Source organism: Cetorhinus maximus, chromosome 10 (assembly GCF_964194155.1).
Source record: "Cetorhinus maximus chromosome 10, sCetMax3.hap1.1, whole genome shotgun sequence".
NCBI lineage: Eukaryota > Metazoa > Chordata > Chondrichthyes > Lamniformes > Cetorhinidae > Cetorhinus > Cetorhinus maximus.
This window is the reverse complement of record NC_135888.1, coordinates 97100454-97113882: the sequence shown is the minus strand read 5'-3', so window position 1 is coordinate 97113882 and position 13429 is coordinate 97100454. Positions and strand designations below refer to the sequence as shown.

The following is a 13429-nucleotide window of genomic DNA, read 5'->3' as shown; positions in this document are numbered from 1 at the left end:
TAAGCCCTCTGATTGCAATGAGTCCAACCTCTCTGCTGTCTACACATCAAACAGCCTACAAAATTTATTCTCGACATCCCCGACCATATCTTCAATCTTGTTATGTGCACAGACATCCAAGCCCTAATAATTTTCATCATTCCACACCCTCATTTTCCACATTTCCACCTCACTATCTCTATGTCAACATTTCTTTCCTTCTGTCTTTACTTGGCCTGCAAACTGAGGAACTCCTCATCCTTGGTGATTTTAGCCTGCACTTTAATCAGCTGATTTCTCTATCTTCCTCTCCTGCTTCAACCTAACCCTTCAAGTAAATTCTCTCATCCGTATCCTTAGTCACCCAAGTACCTTCTGGATTGAAAAGGTTTTCTTCTGCAATCGCCCCCAAATTCATGGAATTTTTTTCAACATAATATATTGGAATCTTTGAATTGGCTGTATCTTGTGTCTGTTAAAAGTGAGCACAATTTGCAGCAATGGACACTGGGTTTGGTTGAGGATTTACCAAAATTAATTGATGGCTGCTATTCCCACAGCTAACTTAAGGGTAACTAATAGCATATGGTGTCCACAATGGCAAAACATTGGCTCATTATGCAAGTTTGCATTGGGACAGCTGCTCATTTAATTTACTGACTCTCAACAGAACCTTACAGCTATAAGTTTTATTTTTACATTTCTGCCTGTGTTTCAATCCAGGGGTCTTATAATTGAAATGGTTATAAAAATAGGCCAACAGGGAAGGTCAGGTCACAAATTCACCTCCTGTCTCCATAAACCTAAATCAACGCCATTCTGAGGAAAACTGTTTTAAGTACAATGGAAAATAGGGTAGATTTGAAAATATAATGTAGCATAGTGATAATTCTTGCTCAAGGACCCTGATAAGGATTACTCAACAACTGCACTGAACATGTTTCAACCACCTCCTTTGTCAACTCCACACCGACCCCATCTTCCCCACCCAACAAGGAGAGAAGGAAAACAGTATAACACCAGTGTGTTTGCACATTTAAATTGTCTATATTTCAGTGGCCAACTGATCACTGGAATTTAAGTTCCAACAAAAGCAGCTGGTTCATGTTAATGCTAAACCATGCAAAGTCTGATCAGCAAATCTTAAGAAATACTTACGTGAGGACTTTTCAAACAGGTTTAGCCTTTATAAGAAAAGACTTGAGCAACTATATACTGTACACAAATTGTACATGACAGTCATAAGATAAGAGTGCCATCTTAATATAAACTGATAATGGTTATCACAATATAGAGAAACACAAAGACTGTATGTAAACCTAAATGAAATATTGTTATTAGGCCCACATGGCCTCTGCACAGTTACATGGCCAAACAATTCATTTCTGTATTACTCAATTCAAAATACTACAGAAAGATGGGTAAACGAAAATCTTAAAACAGATCGAATGCAGTATTGTGGAGCAGGAAGTTGAAAATTGGTATGTTTATTATAAAACAAATGGATTATTCAATACTTACTTGTGCAAGTTCATAGTAGCCGGCAGAGCATGCCAAGCAAAGGAGACTTTCACCCTCTTCTGTATGCTCATTTACACTTCGTCCTTCATCTAGCAGTTTTCGGACTGCATTTACATCTCCATCTGAGCACGCTTCTGCTAAGCTTCGGCTAAACCCGAAAACAAATTTAAATAACTTATTCTTGCAGGTCATCAGGATTTATAGAAACACATACACCATAGAAGTTTATTTTTGGAACTCTAATTGTTGCTGAACTGTAAAATAAAACAAATATAACTGACAAACGTGGCTTCAAAAACTGAAACAAGACATCTGATCTTAAAATGTTCACTTTTGGTCATAACTACTGATGCCATGGGTTTTCTGCATGTTTTGAACATGTATTCCATAAAATATTCTTACCTTTTATTACCCGGTAGAATATTTAAATAGATGGTTAACCAGTTTAAAACTTCAGTTAATTTTTAAAAATTATATTGAATGTAAATATTCAGCAAAGAGAACAACAAAATCAGACAGAGAATGGCACATGAACAGAGGGAGGAAATAAGAGGCATTGCCAAATTAAAATTAGTCATGACACAGTGAACTGTGGTTACAGCCTTGATAAATTAAAATAACCGCATGCTTCATAAAGGCAAATGGTGCAATAATAACAATCCCGCAAATGGTGCGGTAATAACAATCCTAAAACAACCAGCTGCTGCCTCTATCTAATCCTGGATTAGGGAATTGGCACGCTAATTCTCGATGAGTATCAACTGGTAGTAATTTACAGAAGCTGGATTATGGTTAGATTGCCATAAACTGATGTCCACTCTCTCTGGCAGCAGCAGGTGAAAAAACTATTTCCTAGATTCCAAATGTCTCAGCTCTCTTATGTGGGTTCCTGGGACACCAGGTTAATTCATCATGACAGTTTACCTTGCCGATTTTCATGTGCCATATCCCAGGACCATAACAATGAAAACATCAGCTAGATTCACCTGAATATAAAAATAGTGCAGTCATAGAATTTCAGTGTCTGGATCTAAGCAACATTGCCTGGCACAAGACAAGTGTGCAGTGCATATAGAAATGCAGAAATTCATCATTATGACCAGGGCAACTGTTTTGCAGGGACCAAGTAAAACAGTTTTTCTTATGTGGGATTCCAGAACTTTACTTCGGTTTTAGGGGCTCTATTCCTGAATTCTGTCAGTTTACAATTACAGCTTTTGGTTCATAGTGAAACATTTAAATTCTCTTTTATTATAGAATTATACGCTATGACTCTACCCATTTTCTTATGAAAATCATAAATCATTGCTCAGAGATATGAGGGGGGAAATGAAGAAACAGTGACTTTCTGACACATCCTACAAAATCTGACAGTACCACACAGTCAAGTGACAGTCTAATTTTCTGTGCATCACTATTAGAGATTATATTTAAGCACCTACACGGTCTATGATTTTTTTTTTTAAAAAGGACATTTACTCTCCAACAACCAGGCACAATATTAAATCCACTGTCCACCACCCCACACCGCTTCCCAATATTTTTACCTTATAAGCCCTTCTAAATCACACACATCTATACTCAAGATGAACTGAAGCTAATCTTGTTGGCATTCTATCCTTGTTCTGTTACATAATAAATGTACAAGCCAGAAAGCGATCCTCCTCGTTTTGAATCCAGATTGATATTTTGACTGTCACTGGTTGAATTTAGCTATTGAAACAGGTAGAATAGTGCATGCTTCAGAATTTCTGTGCCCTAGCTGAATCCTTAGCCAATTGATTCTGAAAGATCATGTTTTTCTGGGCCTGCGACCAAGTCTAAGGGTGAATTTAAATAGCTTCTATGTATACATCTATTGAGGTGCACATACTTAAATGATCAAGCATTGTTACAGAATAGTTGTTCTTGTACTTTTAAGTCATGCAAATGGCTACTCTATAAAATAAAATATAACTGCACACTAGACATGAAGACCACTGACTGGGGGATTTCACTAAAAGAACAAGAGTGAAATCATTTGTGCGCCACACAAAATTTGCAACTTGTTTAGTAAAAACAAAATTTAACTTATTCAGTTATCATAAATTTATGGAATCGCAACACAATCCCAAAAAGAAAAAAAATCCAAAATCCCATATAAAAATAAAGCTTTATAAAGTTGTAGAGCTATATGTTACTCGTTAATGTTTTGTTGAATAATCACCCTTTCCCATTTCACCCGCTACTCCACAACAAAATGCATAAATAAAAAGAAACACATACTTGTCTGCTTGTCCTGCATTTAAAGTATTCTCGGCTCTCATTCGGGTCAAGGCAGCAGCAGCTTCATCCAACGCACAGCTGACAGAAGAAGTCAGTCTTCGGAGTACCTCAGGATCTGCGAAGGCTTTACCATCAGCAGTGGATAATTTACCAATTCCTTTTGTTTTGATTCATCACATCAGTTAGTAGGAGTGTTGCAGGCGAAAATGCAAAGACACAAACAACAGCCATACGTTAAGTGCAGTTCATGCACAAATAAGGTTAGTCAGCTCCATAGTAAGTTTCATATTAAACATGCAACTTAAACTAAGGTACAACTAAAATAACTTGACATTTCTGATTAAGGGGTTGGAAGTTACATTATGCTGGATGTTTCTCAAGAAACAGGCTTCCTTTACTGCCTTCCCTCATTACCAATATGCTAAACCTTTAAAAAAAGCAAAATTTTCAATTTCTTCCCCTCCCAATACAAAACATTAATCACAGGTTGATACAATTATTATTAAAAATGAAACATTCGGTTTTTCTATCATGAGAATATTTTCATGCTCCTTCCCATTCCTTCTGAGTCAATATGAAAAGTGCACACTGTTCAAATTTGGCAGAAATGTAGCCAACTGAAAAGTTTCATTCCTGTACTGAAACATGAGTTATTATTCTGCAACTTGAAATTAAAACTCCAAGATACACAAATCATATAGATCATTTACTGAATAGGAGCCCTGGGACTAAATTTGAATCAACATTCAGCAATATCGAACAAATCACTTTGAAAATGTTTGGAAGCCTAGTGAATTAATCAGCATTTTTCCAAAATACAGAGCAAGTCAAAGGTAAAAGATCATAGTGACTAGTTTTGTTAAGTGTATAAAAATGTATTTTTTTGGGAACGATGAAAAACTTTAGTTTAATTCATAACTAATTTCCCCCAGCTGCTACACAAATGAAGATCCTCGCTCTTCCTTGAGCTTCTATAATCACTACCAGCATTGCATCTAATATAGCCCACTGATATGATAGGCAACTGTTATAACTTTGCTCTTTTAAATATAAATGTTTCACTCAAGACAAGGGATGTTAGCACTGGGGAACAGACTACCTTCCAGTCCAGGCACTAAGTGTCAACATAAAGCACCTTCAGGACAGAAATAGTATGATGAAACACAGAGTGAGAGTACCTTATTATTGCAAATTTAATGCTGTTGCAAAGTGATTTTCACTTCACAGCAACACTAAACTGCACTGCAAACCTGGAGTTCACTTTTGACTACTCCAGAAAGAAAAATGCCAAGACACCTTAAAAGGCATTAAAGAGCTTTAGGATCATACCTCAGTATAGCTCCTGAGGGGCATTAAACCACATTTGGAAAAAAAAAGGGGGGGGGGGGGTGTGTAGGTCCCAACAACCTCGTGTACTTTTTAAACCCACCTGCCTGCCAGCCAAGAGTATAAATAGGACTGCCTGGCTGAAATAGATAACGCAATTACTCAGCAGAGGCGTTTAACTTCAATATAGACATATTGGCTCGGATTTTGCAATAGAAATAAAACATTCACTTTTATTATGGAGCAAATCGAACATCCAGCATCCACATATGCGCAGTTAAATGAATAAATAAATAAAGATTTACCCTGTTCCTTCATAATCTGCGCTACAGTGCTACCTGGGCAAGAGACCATCGTTCAAACACGAAGGGCATGAATTTGCAGTACTTTCCCAATAGTTATCCATTAACCAAGCCAAGAAGAGTTAAGGCCAACATGTTCTGGTGCAAGTGATTTTTTAAACAGTGAGATAAGTCTTAGTTAGTGTCTCTGGCCCTGAAAATTTAATTTTACAAGTGCAGCATCTCACTCCTTCAGAATTTAATTATTGGAAATGTTTTTAAATCAAAATTTCTTTTCAACTGTCTCTCTCTCTCAATCCCATCTTTCCTTCACTGATGGTATTTCAAATGCCGCACAGGATTTTACATTGTTTCGAATTTATACTTCCTGGTTTAGATTCTATACCACAATGAAGATTTTTCAGTCCAATTGGTTGAAGGGGCACATTGTTGCTTGGCCTGTTCACACATACCACAGATCACCTGTAGAAGCCCGAAAAAGATTTCTAAACATGGCAAGTTGCCACTCAAAAGCCCATGAAAGGCCCATGGGCAATGTAAGTGTAATACATAGCAAACACTCTTTCTTCACCATTGACCACAAAATCCAGTCTTTAAGTTCTCTTGACTCTGCCAATAACATTCCCTGCTCCTTTCGCAGAAAAACATTCCAATTTCAATTCCTAAACCAGTTACCTTAAAGCCACTAGGCAAAATTTCCAATTTAATTCCAGTTTTTGTGCTGTTGGTATGGATTGAAACTGTCTATACTAATTTTATTCCAAGTATAAGAGTGTCATTCAACCATTGAAAACTAATTTGAATCTCGATCCTAAAATTAAAGGGCAACATCTAATCCATTGATTCACCATCACCGAGTACAAGGTACCTAGCCAATCAATAACGACCAATTAACTTAAAATGTCTTTTGCACTGTAACTGTTTTAACTTTAATCACCATAAAATGAATGATAAACGAAAATAAATAAAAAATGGTATGGTTATTATTTTGAATGTAACTAGTTAAAAAGAACAAACACTGAGAAAAATGGAGTTCCAATGAAAGGTCATCAACTTTAAACATTAGCTTTATTTTTCTCTCTCGCCAAATGCTACCAAACTAAGTATTTTCAGCATTTTCTGTTTTTATTTCAGATTTCCAGCATCTGCAGTACCCTGTTTTTATAAATGCTTAGAACAGCGGAGTAACAGAGAGAGGATTTACAAAACCTGATTGCATATGATTGTTAAATTAATATGTATTATACAATTGAAAGGTAAACTGGTGAAATGCAACAAGTTGACTATTTGAACTGTGTTGGTTAATTCAGCATCCTCATTTTATACAGGACAAGAGGAGATGTAAAGATTTTTAAAATTATGAAGAATTTTAGTAGGGCTAATGAGGAGAAACTTGCCAGTAGCAGGAGAGTTAGCAACGAGAGGGCAACAATTTCAAATAATTGGCAGAAAAGTCAGAGAGGAGATGGTGATTTCTTTTGAAAAAAATGCCACAATTTTATGATCTGGAAGGCAGTGTCAGGAAACTGGGCGAAAATAGTTTAAATACTAACTTTCAAGAGGAAAAGTCAATATACAGATACACACACAATACATATAATAAGGGCTCATTAGTACCCTTTTGAAGGTGGCTATCAGTGATCAAAAATACAATTTTGATACAATGCTGATCTAATATCAAATTTGTCAAAATTATTTTCATAGAGCAGCATGCAGATAGATATGCCAAAATAAAAACTAGCCCAAAAATTCCTTTAACTAGACTATAAACGGCACCCGCCATTCGACAGGCTTGACCTCATCCATTGCTAAAAGTTCAAAATGCAAATGACACAGCGCCCTCTCAAGGGAATCTGGTACCTGAGTGAACAGGGCAAGCAAGTGCAATGATATTGAAGGATTGTGAAATGAACACTGCAAGTTGTGAACGAGGAAGCACAAGTTAGAATGGTGAATTGAACATTAAATCAGGTTGTTTTTTAAAAAAAAATTTTTTGGGTCTTCAACAGTGAAAAACTGAAGGCTGAGCAGCTCATTTTAGTGCCTGAGAATTTGGCTGGCAGTAATTAATACTGTCAATCAAAAGGGTTAAAATGACTTTGCATTCCATGATGCATTTAATTCATACCTACTATGTAAGTACAGGAAATTCATGCCACTCAAAGCAATTTTACAGGGAGCCAGACAGTGAAAAGCATTTTCACAAGGCCAATGTTGCAGCAACACATCTCAGTCAACTTCTCAATTTCCATGTTTCATCTTGCTTCTGCCCTTGCCTGAAGTTGCTGTGTATTTGTACTTAAATAATGGCAAGCACTATTAACACCTCAACGTTATTTTGACAGCAATTATTGGGCCAATGATGCTTAAATGAAAAGGTTGAAAACTGAGGCAGGAACAAGCTTGGGCCGCTATCCACGAGGAATCCAACTTACAGGGATGTCCAGAACAATTTTTTAAAAATTGATTTACGGGATGTGGACGCTGCTGGCTCGGCCAGCATTTACTGTCCATCCCAAATTGCCCTCGAGAAGGTGAGCTGCCTTCCTGAACTGCTGCAGTCCATGTGGTGCAAGTACACCGACAGTGCTGTTAGGGAGGGAGCTCCAGGATTTTGAAGGGGCACTGATATATTTCCAAGTCAGGATGGTGAGAGGCTTCGAGCGGAACTTCCAGGTGGTGGTGTTCCCATGTGTCTGCTGCCCTTGTCCTAGATGGTAGTGGTCATGTGTTTGGAAGGTGCTACCTAAGGAACCTTGGTGAGTTCCTGCAGTACACCTAGTAGATGGTATGCACTGCTGCTACTGTGCGTCAGTGGTGGAGGGCGTGAATGTTTGCGGAAAGGGTGCCAATCAAGCAGGCTGCTTTGTCTCAGATGGTGTCAAATTTCTCAAGTGTTGTTGGAGCTGCACTCACCTAGGCAAATGGAGAATATTCCATCACACTCCTGACTTGAGCAGTGTAGATGGTGGACAGGCTTTGGGGAGTCAGAGGCAAGTTACTCGCCACAGAATTCCTAGCCTCTGACCTGCTCTTGTTCCGACAGTATTTATATGGCTAGTCCAGTTCAGTTTCTCATCAAGGGTAACCCTCAGATGTTGATAGTGGGGGATTCAGCAATGGTAATGCGATTCAGCGATTGAATGTCATGGGATGATGGTTAGATTCTCCCTTGTTGGAGATGGTCATTGCCTGGCACTTGTGTGGTGCGAATGTTACTTGCCACTTGTCAGCTCAAGACTGGATATTGTCCAGGTCTTGCTGCATTTGGATATGGGCGGCTCCAGTATCCGAAGAGTCGCGAATGGTGCTGAACATTGTGCAATCATCAGCGAACATCCCTACTTCTGACCTTATGATGGAAGGAAGGTCATTGATGAAGCAGCTGGAGATGGTTAGGCCTAGGACACTACCCTGAGGACTTTTGCAGTGATGTCCTGGAACTGAAATGATTGACTTCCAACAACCACAACCACCTTCCTTTGTGCTAGGCGTGACTCCAACCAGTGGAGAGCTTCCCACCCCACCCCCCACCACCACCACCCCAATTCCCATTGACCTCCAACAACCACACCCATCTTCCTTTGTGTTGGTACGACTCCAACCAGTGGAGAGTTTTCCCCGATTCCTGTTGACTCCAGTTTTGCTACAGCTCCTTGATGCCACACAGTCAAACGTGGCCTTGATGCCAAGGGCAGTCACTTTCACCTCACCTTGGGAGTTCAGCTCTTTGGTCCATGTTTAAACCAAGGCTGTCATGAAGTCAGAAGTTGAGTGAGCCTGGCAGAACCCAAACTGAGTGGCAGTGAGGTTATTGCTAAGCAAATGCCGCTTGATAGCACTGTGGAATACCCCTTCCATCATTTTACTGATTATCAAGAAAAGACTGATGGGGCAGTATTTGACCAGGTTGGGTTTATCCTACTGTGTGTACAGGACATACCTGGGCAATTTTCCACATTGCTGGGTAGATGCCAGTTTTTAAGCTATGCTCGAACAGCTTGGCTAGGGGTGGGGTAAGTTCTGAAGCACAGGTCTTCAGTACTATTGCCAGAATATTGTCAGGGTCCATGACCTTTGCAGTACTCAGTGCCTTCAGCCATTTCTTGATATCACGTGCAGTGAATCGAATTGGCTGAAGACTGGCGTCTGTGATGCTGGGGACCTCCAGAGGAGGCCGAGATGGATCATCCATTCAGCACTTCTGGCTGAAGATTGTTTTTTTTTATATTCGTTCATGGGATGTGGGTGTCGCTAGCTAGGGAGGCAGCTCCAGGATTTTGACCTAGCGACAGTGAAAGGACACCAATATATTCCCAAATCAGGATGGAGTGTGGCTTGGAGGGGAACTTCCAGGTGGTGGTGTTCCTGTGTCTGCTGCTCTTATCCTCCTAGATGGTAGTGGCTGTGGCCCCACCCCTAATTGCCCTTGTTCAGAGGGCTATTAAGAGTAAACCACATTGCTGTGGGTCTGGAGACACATGTAGGCCAGACTAGGGAAGGAAATCTGCTGTCCCTACCTGAAGGACATTAGTGAACCAAATGAGCTTTTATAACAACTGGCAATGATTTTGTGGTCATTGGACTTTTGCCTGTACACCAGACTTATTGAATTCAAATTTCTGCTATCTGCCATGGTGGGATTTGAACCCGGGTCCCCAGAGCATTACCCTGGGTCTCTGGGATACTAGTTCAGTGACAATACCACTCTTCCACTGCCATGCTTTAGCCTTATCTTTTGCACTGATGTGCTGGGCTCCTCCATCATTGAGATGGGGTTATTTGTGGACCCACCTCCTCCAGTGAGTTGTTTAATTGTCCACCACCATTCACGATTGGATGTGGCAGGGCTGCAGAGCTTAGATCTGATCTGTTGGTTGTGCAATCGCTGCAGCTTTTGCTGTTTGTAGTCCTGTGTTACAGCTTCACCAGCTTGTCACCTCATTTTTAGGTATGCCTGGTGCTGCTCCCGGCATGCCTTCCTGCACCCTTCATTGAACCAGGGTTGATCCCCTGGCTTGATGGTAATGGTAGAGTGGTGGATATGCCAGGCCATGAGGTGATACATTGTGGATGAGTACAATTCTGCTGCTGCTGATGGTCCAGAGCACCTCATGGATGTCCAGTCTCGAGTGGCTAGATCTGTTCGAAATCTATCCCATATTGCACACTGTGGTGCCACACAACACAATGGAGGGTCTCCTCAATGTGAAGACAGGATTTCGCTTCCACAACGACTGTGCAGTGATCACTCCTACCATGGACAGATGCACCTGTGGCAAGCAGGTTGGTGAGGACGAATCCAAGTAGGCTTTTCCCTCAACACCTGCTGCAGCCCCAGTCTAGCAATTATGTCCTTAAGGGCTCGGCCAGCTTGGTCTGTGGTGGTGCTACCGAGCTACTCTTGGTGATGGAATTCATTCTGCACCCTTGCCACCCTCAATGCCTCTTCCAAGTGATGTTCAACATGGAGCAGTACTGATTCATCAGCTGAGGGGTTGGGTGGGTGGAGTACCTGGTAATCAGGAGGTTTCTTTGCCCATGTTTAACCTGATGCCATAAGACTTCATGGGGTCCAGAGTCAATGTTGAGGACTCCCAGGGCAAGCCCCTCCCAACTGTATACCATTGTGCCGCTACCTCTGCTAGGTCTGTTCTGCCAGTGGGACAAGACACACCCAATGTAGTGTCTCGGACATGATCTGTAAGGTCAGGCTGTTTGCTTGACTGGGAAAAGGCAAAATACTGCAGATGCTGGAAATCTGAAATAAAAACAGAAAATGCTGGAAAAACTCAGATCTGACAGGATCTGTGGACAGAGAAGCAGAGTTAATGTTTGACCCTTCTTCAGAGACTCTTTCTCAATTATTTATTATTGTTGCTTGACCGGTCTGAGACAGCTCTCCCAACTTTGGCACAAGCCCCCAGATGTTCATAAGGAAGACTTTGCAGGGTCGAAAGGGCTGGGTTTGCCATCGTCACTTCCGGTGCCTCAGTTGATGCCAGGTGATCCACCTAGTTTCATTCTTTTTTGTTGACTTTTTAGCGGATTGATACAACTGGGTGGCTTGCGAGGGCATTCTACAGTCAACGACATTACTGCAGATCTGGGGTCACATGTAGGCCACACCAGGTGAGGATGTCAGATTTCCTTCCCTAAGGGGCATCAGTTTACAACAGTCAACAATGATTTCATGCTCATCATTAGGCTTTTAATTTCAGATTTTTATTGAATTCAAATTCCACCATCTGCCATGGCGGGATTTGAACCCAGGACCCCAAAAGGATTACCCGGGGATTACCAGTCCAGTAGCAATATGCCACCGAATCCCAGCCTACCAGCTCTGGAAGCTTCTCCACCCCATCTCTTCAGTCTGATTAACCAAACCTGCTGGTCAATCAATAGTACTATGGAGCACTGCAGGCCTACCTGACACACGATATCACTGGTTCACTAACATCCTTCAGGGAAGCAAATCTGCTATGGTTATCTGGTCTGACCTATGTGAGACTCCAGACCCACAGCAATGTGGTTAATTCTCAAATTGTGCTCTGAAATGGGCTGCCAAGCCATTCAAATTTCTATGGAAAAGTTGAATAGGAATAAAACCAGACTAATCACTCAGGATTGACCTAGGCATTGGACAAGTCAAAGGCACACCAACTCCATCCTCCCTACAAAGTACTCCTCTGGGAAGTACTGCCAAAATTGGGAGAGCAGTTCAACCAATTAGTCAAGCAACAGCTCAACTTAAGTCAGAACAACAGAATCAAATATCTCAGCCAATATTCCAGACTCCCCCATCACCAAATCTTGGTATATACGGTTCCACTAGCACCAAAGGTGGTGACAGTGGTAGACAGTCAGGAGGAAGTGGTCTGGGAGACTTCATCATTGACTCTGGACTTGAAGAAGTCTAATGACACAAGGTCAGACATGGGCTAGGTAGCCTGATCATCTACTTCCCTATCTTAGTGATGAATGAGTACTCCATGTCGAACACCACTTGGAAGCAGTGAGGGTAACATGGACTTTAATGCATCACAAGAGTGGTTCAAAACACAACTACTGATCAAGCTGGCCAAGTCTAGACCGGGCCTGTGGCAGGTGGTGAGAGCCAACACAATAATCCTAATCTCATTCTCACCAATATACCTGTTGCAGATGCATCTGTTCATGACAGCATTGGCAGGAGCGACCACCACACAGTCCTCTTGGGGACAAAGTCCTGTCTTCACACTACAGGCCCCCTCCATTATATTGTATTGTGCCAAATGGGATAAATTCAGAAAAGGCCTAGCAGCTAAAAACTTGACATCCACATGGCATTATAGACCTATCAACAGCAAGCTGCGCTCCAGCACAATTTGTAACTTCATGGCCTGGCATTTCCCTCACCCTACCATTACCATCAAGCCAGGTAACAATCCTGGTTCAATGTATGGTGAAGAGCATGCCAGGAGCAGCAGCAAGCATACCTTAAAGAGGTGGCAACCTGCTGATTCAAGACTACATGCCCGTGAAACAGCAGAAGTCATAAGCCATTGACTGAGCTAAGTGATCCCCATCACATGCCCTGAATGGTAGTAGTCAAATAAACAATGGAAGGAAGAAACTCCATGAATGTCCCCATCATCAATGATAGCAGACTCAGAACTTGAATACAAAAGACAAGGCTGAAGCGTTTGCAACCACCTTCAGCAAAGAATGCCAAGTGGATGACCCATCTTTGCCTCCTGCAGAGGTCCAGCCTTCAGAGAAGCCAGCCTTCTGTCAATTCTATTCACTCCATTTGATATCAAAAATGGCTGAGCACACTGGATATAGCAAAGGTTATGGGCCCTCACAACATCCTGGCTAGAACATTGCAGACTTGTGCTCCAGAGCTAGCCATGCCTCTAGTCAAGCTTTCCAGTATACCTACACTGACATCTACGCAAGAAAATGGAAGATTGCCTAGTTATGTCCTTTCCACAAAAAGGGCAAACCCAATCTGGCCAATTATCACCCCAGTCGACTATCAAGCAGCAAGAACG

General features: G+C 41.3%; 1 protein-coding gene across 12 annotated transcripts in view; it reads right to left on the bottom strand.

Annotated features, from left to right (window-relative positions):
• The window catches only part of ankhd1 (ankyrin repeat and KH domain containing 1), a 199595-nt gene that overhangs the window by 97913 nt on the left and 88253 nt on the right, over positions 1–13429 (bottom strand). For all 12 annotated transcript variants that reach the window (XM_078550823.1, XM_078550826.1, XM_078550827.1 and 9 more), the window contains 2 exons: positions 3766–3922; positions 1501–1648 (listed from right to left, as the gene is read on the bottom strand). In XM_078550823.1, coding sequence (XP_078406949.1) covers positions 1501–1648; positions 3766–3922 — 305 coding nt within the window. The remainder of the gene's footprint in view (positions 1–1500; positions 1649–3765; positions 3923–13429) is intronic.